At 43.8% G+C, this 18,732-nt stretch overlaps 1 protein-coding gene across 1 annotated transcript in view; it reads right to left on the bottom strand.

The window, feature by feature from the left end:
- Window positions 1-1,856, bottom strand: part of LOC4350979 (desmethyl-deoxy-podophyllotoxin synthase) — a 1,937-nt gene extending 81 nt beyond the window's left edge. Inside the window, exons 1-3 of the mRNA XM_015760069.2 lie at window positions 1,398-1,856; window positions 743-1,279; window positions 1-649 (exon numbers count right to left, since the gene is read on the bottom strand). The exon at window positions 1-649 is cut by the window's left edge and continues 81 nt beyond it. Of these exons, the coding sequence (XP_015615555.1) occupies window positions 23-649; window positions 743-1,279; window positions 1,398-1,772 (1,539 nt within the window). The 5' untranslated portion in view covers window positions 1,773-1,856 and the 3' untranslated portion in view covers window positions 1-22. The remainder of the gene's footprint in view (window positions 650-742; window positions 1,280-1,397) is intronic.
- Window positions 1,857-18,732: the final 16,876 nt, after the last annotated feature.

The raw sequence follows: 18,732 nt of genomic DNA, 5'->3' as shown, positions 1-18,732 counted from the left end.
TCAAGCTACTGACTGATAGCTATTACATATCTACCGGTAATGGATGGCGAATGACTGGAACAAGCGAAAGATCATGGAGCCGTCGTGCTATTGCCCCCATCTCCTCCTTCATATCAAGGTTCCCAAGCTCCGTCTCATCAGGAAGCTCCCAGTTGAAATGGTACAAGAGACTTGCTAGCACAAGCTCCAAGTTCACTAGACCAAAAGCTATTCCAGGACATATCCGTCGACCTACTCCGAACGGCATGTACTTGACATCGGTTCCATAGTAATCAATGTTGACATGCTCGAATCTCTCTGGGATGAACTCTTCTGCTTGGTCCCAGTACATAGGGTCCCTACTTATAGCCCACATGTTAACGAGTATCATAGTTCCTTGGGGCACATGAAATCCTAAGACCTGGCTTGTGGTTCGGCTTTCTCGCAGGAGCAACGGAAGTCCTGGAGGGTGCAGCCGGAGCCCCTCCTTGATGACCAAGTGCAGGTAACTCAGATTTCTAAGGGCTTCCTCTGTAACTTTGTGATGTTTTCCAAGCACTTGTCGGACCTCGTCTTGTGCCTTTTGCATCACTCTTGGGTTCCTGATGAGCTCAGCCATAATCCATTTCAGTGTCGTTGCGGTTGTCTCGCTGCCCCCATTGAACAAGTCCTGTATAACACATAGCCAAATTTTCATTTTTGCTTAGTACATTAATTTTGAAATTAGCTTGGTAATTAAATTTTATGGTTTTAGGATGCTTACTCCGATTGTTGTCTTGATGTTATCAGTGGATAGTGGGAAGTCACCTTTTCTCTGGATCCTCAGGAGTACGTCAACCAAGTCCAAGTCCTCCTGGTCATCGGAGGAAGATCTGTTCTCTTGATGCTCCTTGATAATGATGTCCAAGAACTCGTACACTTCGTCGCGATGCCGCCTCATCTGGCGAGGCCTTCTACTGATCAGCTCGGCGAGGCGCGACGATGGGTAAAGATCTGGCAAGCTCGGCGTGGCGAATAGCTTCACACCGCGCTCTAGCAGCATCAAGAACTTGTCCCGGTCCTTGAACCGGCTCCCTATCAGGGCGCGCATCGTCGAGTCGGCCGAGTAGGCCGAAATGAGCTCGCTAAGGTTCACGGCGCGCCGCGCCGGCGAGGCCGCCGCCACCGCCCGGAGCAGCCGGCCGACCTCCTCCTCGCGGATCGGCCGGAAAGACTGGACGCGCTTGGCGCTGAGCAGCTCGACGGTGCAGATCTTGCGGAGGTTCCTCCAGCTATCCCCGTAGGGCGTGAAGACGATCCCCTGCGAGTAGGGGCGTAAGTGGCTAACCCGCGAAACCCGCTTATAAACTAAAATAAGCCGCGAGCCCGTTTATTTTAACTTATAAGTGAGTTCGCGGCTGACCCATTTACACCCCTACCTGCGAGCCCTCGGGGAAGACCAGCTGCATTACTCGGGTGGAGGGGCGCGTCGCGAAGGCGAGGTCGTGCGTCCTCATGACCTCGCGCGCGGCGTCCACCGAGGAGGCCAGGATGACTTGGAGGCCGCCGAGCCGGAGCCGCACGAGCGGCCCGTGGCGCAGCGCGATGTTGCGCATGGCGTGCTGTGGCGGGAGCGCGCCCATGAGGTGGTGCAGGTGGCCGATCACCGGGAGAGCCCATGGAGATGGTGGGAGCCGGACGCTGCCGCCATCGCGACGACGAATGGAACGGATGAGGAAGAAGAAGAAGAAGGGGGCGATGAAAAGCAAGAGAACCAGGAGCTGTTGGGGGAGGTGAACAAGCTGATCCGCCATGGCTTGTGTTGTCTTGCACCAGATCGATACAAAGTTGCTAAAATTTTGTATCTATGCAAAAGAGAGTTCACTTGCATTTCGTTTGCTCTTGCAGTTGAGCAGCTTGGTTCTTTATATAGTCCATTCTTCAATAGCTCGATCTGCACCATCAACTTGTGGGGCCACAATTTGGTTGATGCCAGAATCTTTAAAAACCACACTTTGCAACCACATAATCGCACATGGTAAATACTTAATTCTCCTTAATTCTTTGCTTGTGTCTTGCCTAAGTTGCGGCGCACAACTTATATTAGAAGCCACACCTTACAAAATTAGTGGGCTATTAACAAATAAAAAAATAGCTACTTCCTTAATTATTAGTCGCCTGGTTTTATATATATATATATATATATATAGATAGATAGATAGATAGACAGACACACACACCAGTATCCAAGTACACTACTTGCATTCACGCACAAGTCATAGCCTACGCACACTTATACAATCTAAATTAAGGTTGCAAGTTCAATTAATTATTAGTACAAATGATCGAAGTGTAATTTTCAGTTTGCTTTGTTTTTTCTTTTCTGAATAATTATTTATGCATTATTATGCTAATACAGTTCATAACTTTGTGTTTCATATATACTGATAAGAATTTATGCCAATACACTTTTTTAAGTTTTAGGACAGACCCTTCCTCGCTCCTTCACCTCGAGATAATTAAAGAAACACATAAATGTGTGAGTTGTTGATACATATTGATCTAGTACTAAAAGAGTGTCTGATGAACAAGAGAAAAATCTCAACTGCTTGAAAAATAATAGATAGTCTCAAATATTAGTGAATAGTACCTTTTGAGTTTTCTTGATGACAATATATGATAACGTTATGCATGTACAATCGTGTATGATCTGTCAGGATCATTTCATGAATTCAGTATGATTTTTCTGTTGACGCTGTGATTCCTAAGATGAATTATTAATTTAATTAGCGCATGCGATGATTGATCAGCACTACTACAAAAATCCTAAATGGTGCCGGTTATAGGTGCCGGTTCCATAACCAGCACCTTTGAGGCGCACAGGAGCAAAAAAAAAAAAAAAAAAACCGGCTCGATGCATCGGCTCATCGAGCAGCTCCCCAGCGCACATACAAGAAATCATGATTCATCGTCACAGAAATTCCTCAATATCAATTCATCAATATCAATATCTCACCATCATAGAAATTCAACATCAGCATTAATTCATCAACATCAGCATTAATTCATCAACATCACCATTGATTCATCAACCACTGCATCCCCACACAAATCACAGAAATTGAATCCCCACACAAATCAGAGAAATTGAAGATTCACCATCAAATCGCTGTCGATGCCGCCTCCAGGAGGCCGGATCCAGCAGCCCCCAACATCTAGGCGACCGGATCCGGCGCGGTGCAGCGAGGAGGCGGCGAGGAGGATGGAGGGGCATGGCCACCGCTGCCGCCTCCGCACTACTTCCATTCACGCACAAGTCATAGCCTACGCACACTTACACAATCTAAATTAAGGTGGCAAGTTTAATTAATTACTCCCTCCATTTCAAATTGATTTACATATTTCATAGGTACACCAAGACCAAGAAAAGCTAATAACTCTCTCATACTATATTTACTCTAGCAACAAATTCGATGCATGCGCGATCCCCGTTATTTCCTAGCCAATAGCAAATTAAGATATTACATGTGGGTTATAAAAACTTGTGTGCATGCATCAATGTCCATTTACTCCAATGCACAAATAACGAATAGACTTAATGAATAAACACAAATATGTATATCATTTAGGAATAGCTTCAAAAAGACTATATGTAGATCAATTTGGAATGGATGGAGTATTAACAAATGGTCGAAGTGTAATTTTCAGTTTGCATTTTTTTTTATTTTCTGAATAATTATTGATGCATTGTTATGCTAATACGGTTCATAACTTTGTGTTTCATATATATACTGATAAGAATTTATGCCAATACACTTTTCAAAATTTTAGGACAGAACCTTCGCTCCTTCACCACGAGATAATTAAAGAAATACATAAATGTGAGTTGTTGATACATATTGATCTAGTACTAAAATAGTGTCTGATAAACAACAGAGAAATCTCAACTGCTTGACAAATACTCCCTCCAACCCTAAACATTTTACGCCGTTGACTTTTCTAAATATGTCTGACTGTCTTATTAAAAAAATTAAGTAATTATTAATTCTTTTCCTATCATTTGATTCATTGTTAAATATATTTTTATGTATACATATAGTTTTACATATTTCACTAAAGTTTTTGAATAAGATGAATTAATCAAAATGTTTAAAAAAGTCAACAACGTCAAATATTTAGGGACGGATAGAGTAGATAGTCTCAAATGATAACGTTATGCATGTACAATCGTGTATGATCTGTCAGGATCATTTTCATGAATTCAGTACGATGAGTTGACGTTGTGATTCCTAAGATGAATAATTAGGCCCTGTTTAGATGGGACTAAAACTTTTAAGTCCCTATCACATCGGATGTTTGAAAATTAATTATAAATATTAAACGTAGACTATTAATAAAACCCATCCATAATCTTGGACTAATTTGCGAGACGAATCTAATGAGCCTAATTAATCCATGATTAGCCTATGTGATGCTACAGTAAACATTCTCTAATTATAGATTAATTAGGCTTAAAAAATTTGTCTCGTGAATTAGCTTTTATTTATGTAATTAGTTTTGTAAGTAGTCTATATTTAATACTCTAAATTAGTGTCTAAAGACAGGGACTAAAGTTAAGTCCCTGGAAGTAAACACCACCTTAATTTAGCGCGTGCGATGATTGATCAGCCATGCATCCGGCAGTCTCAATTATTGATCTGATCGATCTACATCACATAAAGAATACTACCTCCGTCCCAAAATAATTGCAATTATATGTTGTTTAGCATATATTAAGGTTTAAGAAGAAAGACTATGGTGCCCCTTATTAAATGATGTTTATGTGAGAGTGGAAAGATGGTTGAGGGTAAAATAAGGAGAAATTTGAATGAGATATGATTGATGGGGCAATTAGTACTCTAGAATTACAATTATTTTGGGACGATTTTTGAATCCTAGAAATACAATTATTTTAGGACGGAGGTACTATATTATACTATCAACAAAACTTGAAATTGAACGAACCACATTGACCGTAGAGAGAGGGCATAAGAATCTATTTTGTCTTATCATTACATATTACGAATATAGCTCAAATTAAAACTGGCACTATATTCATCGTGGATGTTCAAGGGCATGGGCAATAGCCCATATATAGTGTGATGCTTGAGACACTGTGTTTAGGACAACTAAGCTGAAAGCCCGTGCTTAGCTACAGATAAAAGATAATATATTGATATGTTATCCATCTTTGAGCTGTGAACTTTTTTATATGAAAAGATTGAAGTATTAACTGTCATAATACTATGTTTAAATTTTAAAGGAGTATATATATGCAATATCAGGATTATGATACTATTACAGGTGGTAGGTAACATGTTTGTGCAAGCATATTTTTTTGAACCGCTTACAAGGTCCTATAGAGCAGGGGTTTTAATTTGCATAAGTCAATTTCACAACCACTCGTAAAAATCAATTTTAACACTCGACTCTTTTAGGTAACCGCCCGAGATGTCTAGGCAAATGAAGACTACACGGGTCGGTGCCCGTTAGTCGAGATGCCATGGCACTGGACTAGTACGCGGGTGGTCTCACCCCTATGTGTGTGGCGCACCCGGTCTAGATCCTGTTGCTTGGGGCTCAATCCTGGCCTGCCTGTCCCGGGATACCGGCCGTAGGCAGGGTTGGGTCGGTACTTTTGTTCACGGCTAGGATGGGTGAAGGGTTATGTCACATGTTTACGACGGGTTCCAAGGCCATGGAATGCGGAGTAAAGATGTGTCTTGTGGGTAAAGATGTACACCTCTGATCAAAGTAAATCTATTCGAATAGCCGCGCCCTCGGATATGGGCAAGCCTAGCAACGTACCCAAGTTAGTGGTTTAATTCTTAAAATTTGCTTAACAACTAAAATATGGAATGGTTGGCCTGGGTTGGTTTGGGACGAGCTGGGACCCAGGTCGGGTTGCCAGTTCGGTCTGAATCATCGTAGGTCTTGGGTTAAGGCAGGTTCGTGTGGGTCCACGGCCTTGATTAATAATACTGTGTAGCTCTAGAATCGTCTTTATAAAATAGCTTTGGGCAACTAAGTGTCTTTTAAATGTTGTTTACTGCAAAACCTAATCCCCTATATTATTACCCCTTGTACTCCCTTGCATTAATCATGCATCTCCCGGTGTGACTTGCTGAGTACTGTGGTTGTACTCATTCTTGCTCTATCTTTCCCTCCCTTCAGTAAGAGAAGTTTTGGAGAAGAAGTCTTAGGTGGAGTCCTGGCTTATACCCCAGTTGAGCGCCTGTGAAGATGGAGCCATAGGCCCGCTAGTCCGCTGCTGTTTATTTTTGATTGTCAGGCCTGAAGTGCCTTTGTAATAATGTAAATATTATCGATATAATAAAGATGTGCCGTTTGTATCATGTTTGTATGGTGTACCCCGGCTTTTCCTGGGACGGGGATTAATACACTAGCATTCGGGAAAAGGCAATTTTCTCGGTCGCGACAAGCTGGTATCAGAGCCATCTCGACTGTAGGTTAAGCCAAGTGGACAAAACCTAAGGACATATTTTATAAATGTGGGGCCCACGGGAGTGGGGCCCACGCGGTAGCGTCACGGTCCACGGTGGACCGGGCGCACCCGAGGGCGCGGGCAGCTGACGGCCGGGCCCCACGCGGCAGCCACTCAGTGCGGCCGAAGGCAGCTATGCCGGCGCGGTCGGCGGGAGGCGACGCGCCCGCGCCCCTATGGTCGCCGGCTGCCGAGAGAGGGGAGGGAAAGGGGGAAAAGAGGCGGAGGTCCACGGCTCACCCTAGATCGACGGCGATGACGAAAAAGGCGACCGGAGCGGAGGAAGGCGGCGGCGCGGCTCGGGTCGACGGGGTCGGCGGCGTTCCGGCGGTCGGCGAGCTCGACGAGGGGGTGGACGGGGACGGCAACGGTGCAGCGAAGCCGGAGGAGGTGATGCCGGTGCGGGAAACGGTCCTGGCGAGCGGAGAAGGCCGGCTGAAGGTCGTCGGCGACGGAGGAGAGAGAGAGCGACGGCGCGAGCTCGATTCCGGCGAGGAGACGATGCGGCAAGGGCTGGAAATGGGCGAAGGAGGTGCGGGGAGGGTTTAAATAGGGTTGGAAGGGGGAGAGGGCAGCCGGGGAAGGAAGGAAACCGGCCGGGAGGTCCGGCCGCCATCAATGGCGTCGGCGAGATTTGCGGGAGCAAATCCACCCGTTTGAATGCGAGAGAGAGAGGGAAAAATGGGGGGAAAGGGAGAGGGGATCACGGGGAGTATTTCCCCCCACATTATTGCACGCGGGGACGACGGGAGGCGGCGGGAGCGGCGGCGGCGCTAGGCGCGGGCGAGGCGGCGGGAGCGGTGGGAGAAAGGAGATGACGGGTGGGCCCCACCCGTCAGCGAGGGTGGCGGGCGGGCCCGCCCGTCAGCGGCGCGAGCGCGTGGAGAGGCCGAGTGGGCCGCGGGGAAGAGGAGAGAGGGGGAGGGAAATGGGCCGAGCCGGCCCATTAGAGGGAAGGGGACTTTTTAGGGTTTTTGTTTTTATAAAACCTTTTTAACTTTGTTTATTTCTTAACAATTATTATTTGTGCTCTGAAAATTCCACTAAAATTTATTTACACATTTTAGGCTTTTAAGAGATATACAAAAATCCTCTAAGCCTTATTTGACTTTTAACTTTGCACATTTTAATTTTTGGAGGCTTTCACACGGATTTTAATTATTCTAGGCATAATTTAGAGGATGTATTTTAGGGTCGTTTTGGGACGTGACAGAAACAGAGAACAAAACCATTTTTAATGGATTCTACACATTTTTCTTGATTTACTGAGACTTGAACGGGCTTAAACGGAGCTCGGATGAATTAGTTATGATTTTTAGAAGATTCTCTGTGTTTATTTCTATAACAAAAGTCCTTAAATCATTTATTGCGCAATAACCCCAGGGCTAACGTCATCGGGGGGGGGTGGCGCCGACAGGCGGGGCCCGCATGTCAGTGGCGCACGGGGTGGTCGGTCTACCGTGGACCGGGACCACGCGGATGGTCCACCGCCGGTCCACGGGATCGACGGCCCGGATCGGCCCGGGGCCGATCGGACAGTACGGCGGCGACCTGGCTCGGCTCGGCTCGGCTCAAAGCCGGCCGGCCGGCCATGGCAAGGGTGCCGGCGCGCGCGCGCGTGTTGCCGGCGACGGCAACCGACGGCGTGGGCAGCGGCAGCGAACGGCGCCCCGGCGGCGGCGAGCGCGGGTGGTGGCGGCGCACGGGGAAACGGGGAAGGAAAGGAAAGGGGAGGGAGTCCTCACCGGAGGGGGTGGCGACTACCGGCGACGAGGAGCGATGGAGGGAGGTCGACAAGCGGCGGACAGGGTCCGGGACGACCTAAAGAACAAAAAGGAAAAGATTAGAGAGGGAGAGAGGGGCCATAGAAGGCGGGAACGCTGGCCGAAGGCGGCGGACATGGCGGCTCTCACCGTAGCACGGCGGGAATGGCGCTCCGGCGGCGAACCTCGACGGAGGAGGGGTGGACGGGGTGGACCTTGGCCACGCGAACCCGACGGTGGCGACGGCGCGGTGTGGCGGCGAGCCTAGCGGCGGCTAGCGGCGGCCGGAGTAGCGGGAGCGGCGGCGGCGGATGGGTGCACGGCGCGGGAGCGGTGGAGAGCTCGGGAGAGTTCGGCGAGATGGGGAAAAAGAGAGAGGGGGTGGCGGTGGAGCTTAAATAGGGGAGGAGGAACTCGGACGTGGCCGGTAGGGGCGGGATTCGTCGGCCGACGTGGGGAGGTGGAGGTGGAGAGAGAGGCGGGATTTGGAATTCGAATCCCGGCCATCTCAGGCGCGGGCGCGAGCGGGAGAGAGGAGGAGTGGGTGCGGGAGGCGCGGCACATGCGCGGGCGTGACCGACGTGGCCCGGAGGAGACGGGGACGTGGGCGCGGCGGCGGTTTCGGCGGTGGTGGCGACGTGGGGCGGGCGGCCGGAGGAAGGGGACGACCCCGACAGGTGGGGCCCACCTGTCGGCGTCCCGAGGGAGAGAGGGAGGGGCGGCTTGGGCCGGCCCACAAGGAGGAGGGCGCGCGCGGTGGCAGGGTGGACTGGGCCGACGGCCCAAGAAGAGGAAAAGGAGGGAAAAGAAAAAGAAAAGGAGGAAAAGATTTTCCCTGGGATTTAAAATTGCATGTGGTCAATTTTAATTGGTTAAAATTATTTCGAGGGCTCTGAAAATTCCACTAAAAATCTTGTTAGCGAATTTCGACATGTAGAACTCAAGAAAAATTCCACATGCCAATTCCGATTATTATTTGCATTAATTTATTAAGGTTTACTCTTGCTTTACACTAGTATTTTCTTGAGACCATTTATAACTTGAATTTAGGCTTGGGAAAGAACTTCGGGGTGTGACAAAAACCCACTTGGTTCCAATAATATTATGTCCAGAAGGTGGTTCAACTAATGTCTAAACTTTGTTTCTCTCAAAATTTTCAAGTTCTTCATGCATGGCGTTAATCCACGATTCATCATTTAATGCATGTGACACATCTTTGGGTTCAAAAGAAGCAACAAATGCAGAATTTGCACAAACATCATGAGTCGTTACCTTAGACCCTGTAGTCCGCTCACATATATTACCAATGATTTGTTCCGGCGGATGTCGTCGTTGAATGTGGAACGGAGCAGCAACTTCTGAAGTTGATCCACGTTCTGTATCAGTGCTGGTCGAAGTAGTAATTTCCGGAGGACCATCTAGATCAGCATCAACAGTACTGGAACCCGACGAACCTGGCCGGTCTGACCGCTCCTCATGGGTCGGTCTGACCGGAGGTGTGCCGGCGGTCTGACTGGCCTGGCGCTCGGTCTGACCAGCCGAGCCGACCTCGTCATCGTCGTCGTAGTCGCTCTCGTCTTCAAAAATACGACCATCCTCCCCCTGAACCTGTGACAGTGTACCTGCAATTTCGGGTCTAGTACCTGAACTAGCCTCATCAAAAGAAACTTCGCAAGTCTCCACGATTTTGTTAGTCCCCAAAATAAGTACACGATAGCCACAAGTATGTGCGGGGTAACCAAGAAATAAAGCACTTGCAACCAAAAACACGCAAATGTGAAACTTTGGGTTGATGACCAAATCGAAATTCATAAGAAGTTTTTCCATGTTTAGATCGCAAGAAAACTCGATTTGAAATATAGCAAGCAATATTAATAGCCTTAGCCCAAAATTTTCTAGGAGTTTTGTATTCATCCAACATCGTTCTAGCCATCTCAACCAAAACACGATTTTTCCTTTCAACAACACCGTTTTGTTGAGGAACACGAGGAGAAGAAAATTCATGTTCAAGACCTCTTTCATTGCAAAGTTGTTCAAATGAAGCATTTTTAAATTCTCCACCATTATCACTTCGAATTCTTTTCAAAGAACCAGGAAATTCAAGCTCCAATCGAAGAAACAAACCACGAAAGTGTTGAAAAGTTTCGTCCTTAGTTGCCATAAAGAAAACACAAGAATATCGAGAAAAATCGTCAACAATAACCAACACATACCACTTTCCTCCAACAGATTGCACTCTAGCTGGACCAACAATGTCCATATGTAATAGCTGTCCCGGTGCATCCGTCATCACAGAAACAATAGGAGCATGTGAAGTAGAAACCATCTTAGCATGACGACACGGTGTACAAACCAAATCAAGATCTTTCTTAAGTTTAGTCAAACCACGAACAAGATCCAAACCACTTAACCTAGTGAGATGATCAAAACCAACATGTCCAAGTCTACGATGCCAAGACATCACATCCTTATCAAACTTAGCAACCAAACATGTTATCACAGGTGAAACAGGATTTTCAAAATCAGCTTTAAACACTCTTCCATAGCGAGAAATATTCAACACAGAATTACCACAAGAATCAAAAACTTTACTTCCAGTTTTCTTAAAGTGAACCTCAAAATTTTCATCAACAATTTGAGAAACTGAAAGCAAATTGTACTTTAAGTCCTCAACCAAAGCTACATTCTTCAATTCAAATTTTTCATTTACCTTAACCATACCTGTAGCGAGAACGGCACTTGTAGCAGCATCACCAAAGATGATCGATTCAATCTTAGATGCCTTCTTTAGGGAGGAGAACCAATTTTTATCACCGGTCATGTGCCGCGAACAACCGGAATCCACGATCCACACGTTCTCCTTCCTTGCCACCAAAGCCTACACACAAGCAGAAGTCGAAGCCTCAGTACTGGGGTTAGATGATAATAAAAATTTAGGAATCCAGTAATGAGACACACGACCAGAAGATCCAATAGGCATAAATCCACATGCAAAATCAATTTTAGAATTTTCAGAAAAATTCCTCCGAGGCCGGTCTGACCGAGGTACAGTGGCCGGTCTGACCGGGGACCGGTCTGACCGCCTCTGTACCGCCGGTCTGACCGGTGCTCGGTCTGACCGAGGCTGTTCAGCCAGTCTGACCGGTCGCCGGTCCGACCGCGGGACCCACTACGGTCTGACCGGTTTCCTCGAGAGAAAACCCGATTTTTGCCACTTTGATTTTGCAAAAGCAATCTCTCTCTCCTTTTTCTGTTTATGAGCTAATCTGAAACAAAAATCAACAATATGTCCATCTTTGCCACAAAAAGAACAAGTATATTTTTCACGTTGTTTAGACACATTGTTAGAGGAAGAAGATTTAGCAACACAAGTAGAAACAGGAGGTTTTGCATGCACAACATTGGATTTTGAAGAAGATGCATTCATGGTAGACATGATACCAGCAGATTTAAACACAGTTTTATTAGTATCATGTTTAATCAAAATCTCACCACTTCTAGCACCAACATCTAACACAACAGGAGGATGTCTAGAATTATGAGCATAAGGATCAAAACCTAAACCACGATTATGTGTGCTAACCTTTGATTGATCCAAATCATGTTGAGGTTCTTTTTACCATCAGAAAATCTTAGCAAAGAATTTTTCAAATAAGAAACCTCTTTTTCCAAATTAGCACAATTTTCACAATCTACCATGACACCTTTGCTTTTACGACATTTGGGGCAAGAAAGCACTTCATTGTTTTTCACAACATCTTCCATGTACTCAACACGACCTAAAGCATCTTTTAGTTTCATCTTATTCAAATTACATGTTGAGCAATCCAAAACATCATGAGGTTGTTTTAACTTTTTAGCAGAAATCATATTAAACATCAAACTAGCATGAAAAGCAATTTGATATTTTTGCAACAACTTTTTAGTTAAAAACAACTCATCCAAAGTGCGTGTGTGCAAAGCAAAACTACAAGCAAGAGAAGATCTATTTTTCAAATCATGTGCAGCATTAACATCTCTAATTTTTGAAATCTCATTCATTAAAACCTCACAATTTTCACAATCATCATCTTTAGGAATAAGAGATTTTAACCTATCAATTTCAGATTTAAGAGATTCAATGATAAATTCCTGTTTTTTATACATCTTCTCACACTTTTTATTTTTTGCACTCAAAATATTAATAGCTTCCTCAAAAGCACTCACCTTATTATCTTCATACTCTGTGTCAGATTCACCACGTGCCATGAATCAAACATTGGAGACGTTCTTTCCCTTATCATCATCTCCACTTTCACCATCTACATCACTTAGTAGCTCGAAGGCGGCGCAAACTTGTTGAAAAGCCATCGTAAGATTCTCCATCTTCCTCCCTTGGTATGAACCCTTCGACTTGTTGTTGTTGGGCTTGTTGTTGTTGGTCTTCTCACCATCTTTGTCTTCTCTTTTGCCTCTCCCAAGCTTAGGACAATGCGAACGAAGATGATCAATTGAACCACATTCAAAGCAACGATTTGGACCACCTCTTTTCCTGTTCCTGGCATTATTCATAGCTCGAGAAATTCTGTTAGCAACCAAAGCCAAATCCTCCTCCTCGATTTTGTTCGAGTTGATCATCGGATGTGGCATTAAAAACAGCAAGAAAAGAAGACTTAGATGAAGAAGCATCAACATCCAAAGAAGAAGAAGAAGAAACCAAAGCACTAGATTTAGAATCAACTTTTCAAGAAAGAACATTCATCTCATGAGTTTTCAATTTAGTATAAAGTGAATCTAAAGTCAAAGTAGACATGTTTACAGACTCCTGAATAGATGTAACTTTCATCTCCCAAATAGACATGTCGAGATCATTCAAAAAGTGACGAGAAATCTCAGATTGTTGATCATTAGCATCATAAGAAGAATCAACAGATCTAAAATCACTCAAAATTTTATTAAACCGAAAAAGATAATCATCCAAAGCTTCTCCAGGTTTCACCTCAAATTTAATATACTCCTTTTTGAAAATATCTCGACGAAGCTCTTTGATATTATTTGTTCCTTAATGAAAATTACTTAAAGCAACCCAAATCTCATGAGCAGTTTGAAGATGCGCAACACGATCATAATCAGAACGAGAAATACTACTCAAAAGAATGTTGCGAGCTTTACAATTTTGTTCAAAAGCAGTTTTTTCAGCAGCAGTATTAATAGCTTCAGGAATCTGATAAGCATGAGAAACATTTCTCCAAATATCATAATCTTCAGCCATAATGTAAGATTGCATCCTACTACACCAATGAGAAAAATCTGTTCCATCGAAAACATGAGGCTCAGTTGAGAAACGAGCGGGAGTAGCCATGGCAAAAACTCTAGATTGATAAAAATCCAAAGAAGAAAACAAGACTCTGATACCACTTGTAGGATCGAATCACAAGAACTAAGCCAACCAGAGGGGGGGTGAATGGTTGGTATACCCAAAAACGAAAAACTTTTAGCGGAAATAAAAGTTACCCTCGAAATCGACGGAGATCAGTCTGACCGAGATTGATCTGCCGGTCTAACCGCTCGGATGCCACCGGTCTGACCGGTATAGATTCACCGGTCTGACCGCTGAAGTCGCCTGCCGTGCCTGCTGCTGCCGCCGGTCTGACCGCCCTTATGCTGCCAGTCTGACCACCGGTAGATCGCCGGTTAGACCGCCGAAACCCGATAAACACAAATCGAAGAACTCTTAAAGTGGATGACGACTTTATTGATTCTCTCTGTATTTACAAAGTGCACCAACAGCACTCCTCACAAAAATTTCGACTAAACTCAAAACCCTAACTCAAAACTCAACTCTATTGCTCTCTAAAGCGATACCGGGAAGCCTCACGCTCCCCCTCTATTTATATATGAGGTAGGCAGCCTAAAGCCACGAACCAAACTCATACTAGGAGTCCTAAACACCTTAGGAAACCCATTAGTACAAGAAAAAACTTTACATAACCAATCGTACCAAATTTGGACTCCTTCCAAATTCGACTCCGCATCCCATACGCACACAATTCCTCCATCGTATGCCATATAGAATCTCCATCAACCACGTGCATCAACTCTAGCCTAAGTATCCCGCATGATCTCTGACCACCACGGACGTCGTCTTATCCCCAAGCCGACTCCCAGTCCATTACCGCAAATACTCTCTCGAGACATCGAGTCACCTACACATGGAACAAACAAAGAAACCATATTCCGAGACCAAGCTATCTCCAACTTGACTCATTAGCAGTAAACAATAGTATTACATACGTATAGTATCCATCTAGAAGTCATAATCATGAAATAAACTCGGATATCCAAATAAACAACCCGAAACCGAAACCGACACAGTGTCGGCCGGTCAGACCGCGGGCTGGGCCGGTCTGACCGCGCATTACACACCGGTCTGACTGGCAGCACAAGCCCGGTTTGACCGGTCCACATAAAATCACAGCAGTATCCTGTAGATTCACCTGTAAATCCAATCATCTCTAAAACCACTTCGTGAATAGATTCTAAATAACAAAACCAATAATCTCCAATGCCCAATTGTTTATCACAGAATAATAATCAAAAACACCTTTGATTTTACAGCGTTCACTATTCGAGATACATACAACTATTCAATAAAATTATATAATTATTATTTATTTTATTATGACTTGATTTATCATCAAACTTTAATTCTTAAAGCATGATTTAAATATTTTTATATTTGCACAAAAGTTTTGGATAAGACGAATGATCAAATGTTAATTAAAAAGTCAATAGCATCATATATTAAAAAACACATTAAAAAACGGAGGTAGTATTCAGGTGTGCAAACCAATCGCATGGGCTGATATAGGTATTTGCATGGAAACCATTTGGGGTGTGATTTTCTTTAGGGCCATGCATGGAGAGAATTTTTTTTTGTCGGTCTATTAATTCTACCAGCTGTGAAATTAATAATAGAACAACTCGTTTTCATTTGTTTCTAGAAAGTGAAAGCATTTAATTTGTGAACACCTACAACCTAACTTCTAGTATTTATCGCGTGCGCCTATTCTTTCAACCAGTTAGTCCCGTACACTTGGGTGGCTATATACACAATTTCTATAACGATGATTAATATATCTTGAACGGTGTGTATGTTTTATGCTATACAATTTTTCATCACAAAAGAGTATGCATAGCCTAATTAAGTACTATTTGAAAGAGAAGAAAAGACTCCCGTGTCGCTCTCTGCACGGCGACCCGGGAGGCAACAATTGCCGAGGCCTGCTCCTCCTCCGCGCACACCACCTCGCCACTGCCAGTGACGTTGCCACCCACCCTCTTCCTTCACACTTTAGTACCAGATTCCACAGAGGTACATCTTTGGAATTTTCCACTTGTTTTGTTTTCTTCGGTTAGAATAAAAATATTTCTGGAGATGCCTGCAGGGCAGTACAACTTTCGTCTTGCTGCCATGGGGAAATTAGACCAACTTTAGAGGCACCTCGAACTGCAGTAAAGATAACATTAGGTGCATTTCTCCAATTATCAACAGCATGAGATGCTTATCATTGCTGAATATTGCATAGGTTTGCTCGACGCATTAGCTTCTGTTGCACTTCATTTTTCCTCCTTGCCTCTCATTCTCATCCTCCTGTCTCATCTTCCCCCGCATGTATATGCAAGTGGATTTCTTGATAATGGGTAGAAATCCAACCATGGTAGTATATGCGAGTAGTTTAAATAAAATTAACTATAGCCTTCAGTTTCTCCAAGTGTTTGCCATGGCAGAAGAGCGAAAATGCATATATATATATATATATATATATAAAAGCTTTACCCGTGGTAGCAATTTGCTCGGTATTATTAACTGTTTTTTCTTTGCTCTTCTACCATGCATATATAGGAGCATATATATATTGACTTCGTCAAAAAAAAATGTAAGAAGCTAGAGGAAATATAATGTGAGGGCAGAGCAGGGGTAATTTTTTTGGATATGCAATAAATTTACCATTTCCTTCTCACTGGTGCAATAGTGAAGTTTGGTGATCTCAAGAACATTTATCTTATCAGGCTTCTGCTAAAGGGTAGGTTGACGCATCACATATGGACCGGATTTTTCCCCCTTTTTTTTCCAAATATGTGGGACCTTTGCTTCCCCAAAATAATGTCCCATGAATTGGATTCCATATGGGCCGTATTTTTTTATGGACTTCTTTCCGTATTTTACACTTGTTGGGACCATCCATCCACTACAACAAAAACCTCGTATAGAGGCACTTTTGTAGAGACGTTTTGCAAATTGCTTCTAAAATCAGAAGTTTTATAGTGTAGAGACACTTTATAGAGGCACTTTAAAAATTGCCTAGAAAACTTTTACTCTAGAGACATTTTTAGATCAGTTTGTTAGATTTTATCTCGTAGAGGCATTCTTTCGGTACTATAAAATGCGTCTAATATGTAAAGGCATTTCGTTGAGACATTTTAAACTATGTAGAGACACTTTTTAGAATGATAATATGTACTAAAGGACTAAATATAAGTAACTAGAGGAACAAGCATACAAGTAATGACATGGAGTTGAGTTGGTTAGTGTATTGAAGATTAAAATGATTTAATCAAGAGATCATAAGTTCAAGACTTGTCAAAACCAAGGAAACTATTTTATTATCTTTTTTGATTGGTTTTATATGTTTGCGGTACAATTTAATGTCTCTAGAAAATGCCTCTACCATCTTATAGACATTTTATAAAATGTCTCTTCGTTTGTAGAGACAATTCACCATAAGACACTTATTAGACATTTTTTAAAATGCCTCTACATTGTTGTAAAGTCATTTGATAAGTGCCTCTACAGTACTAGAAAAATGTCTCTACAAAGCATTTTTGTTGTAGTGATCCTAGCTAGCAGGCCTTTAATTAATTGTTTATTTCGCATGGATTTACACTGGTAGTTTATTATGAATTTTACATGTTTTATACTACATGGATTTAATATGCTATAAAATTTTCTCTATTTAAGCTGTTGCTCATTTCTAGTAGGAGAAATGGGAGCTGCAAAGCCGTAGTTAAAAAAAAATTCTGTGGAATTATCAGAGCTAGTTTTGTCAAATTATTGTGCACAGGATTAAAGAGTAGAAATCATCGGTCTAACAAAATTTGGTCTGTCTCATTTGGTGCTAATATGTTTCCCACGAATTTTAAAAGTTTGCACATTTTTTAGTTCAGCAGAATGGACCTGCAGGTCAGTGAACGTACGGCAATTACGCAGGAAATCCCCTTGGCTCCATGGAAAGTTACAGGAAGCACGTGTTAAAAGGAAACCAACCAATGTATATACAATTACAATTAAGTCCTTGGATCCACATGCAATTCTAAGCACTCTTACAATATAAAACCCTGAAAATTTTAAACACTCGCTAAGACCGGTCCTGGCACACTAAGCACAGTATGGCCCACTTGTCAACGACACAACACCGAGGTAGAAAAAACCTCTAGCAGATTTGGGGATGAAGACTTGGGGCTCCTCGGCTTCGAGTGGCAGGTCTCCTAGACCGATTTGAGGTGGCGATCGACGAAGACTGCTAAGCTATCATGTGGTGGCTGCATCCACCAAGCTAGGCCGAAAGCATGAAACACAGAAGCGAGGCGGCGAGCTCGACTAGAGACTGAGTGGCGGTGGCACTCTTGGTTTCTCCGCGGAACGAGATGACAATGAGAGAAAGAGGAGGTTGGTACAGCAGCTTGCTAAACACCGAGGTCGGGAGGTAGTCAACGGTGAGGTGGCCGGCTGACGGCATGCACTACTACAGAACCCTAAATAGGTATAGGTCTAAAGGTGCCAATTGAAAACACCAACACCTTTTATCAATTATAAGCATTAGTTACGTGCAAAACCGACATCAATACTTTAGGTACCGGGTTTTTGACCAACACCTATGCTATTAGGTGTTAGTACCCTAAATTGGTTCCAGACTTCCAGCTAGGAAACCGACTCCTGTAGCCGGATCAGAACCGGCACCAATAAAGATTTCTCTAGTAGTGACGGGACATGTCCATCCGCGTGGCATGCGTTCCTCAGGGAAAGGGGCTGAGCTAGCATTGTGTTCTCTAGCTAACCGACAAATGAATCCCACATGCTCAAAGGCCTAGCTGACAGACAAAGAAGTGTTGGTGTTGTATCTAGATGTTTTGCGCTTCGATTTTCATCTGCTCCCAAGAGGTCCCGGGGAGTGTCCAATTTACTAATTAAGTGTAGATAGGGTATGATCTCTAGCTCTGCCAGAGGCCATGGTTAGATGAGCTGCTGTATGACTTTGGAAAAATAGTAAAGAAAGGCTTAGTGACACTATCCACATTAGTATAGAACACAAAAAGTGTTTAGTTTGCACCAATTAATCGTTTCACATGGTTAAAATTTTACTTAACTTGGGCCAAGGCTACTGTTAGTAAAGCAAAATTTGGTTAACACTGAGAATGGAGTTATGA

The sequence above is a fragment of the Oryza sativa genome, chromosome 11, assembly GCF_034140825.1.
Source record: "Oryza sativa Japonica Group chromosome 11, ASM3414082v1".
NCBI lineage: Eukaryota > Viridiplantae > Streptophyta > Magnoliopsida > Poales > Poaceae > Oryza > Oryza sativa.
The sequence above is the reverse complement of the archived record's forward strand: the minus strand, read 5'-3'. Positions and strand labels throughout refer to the sequence as shown.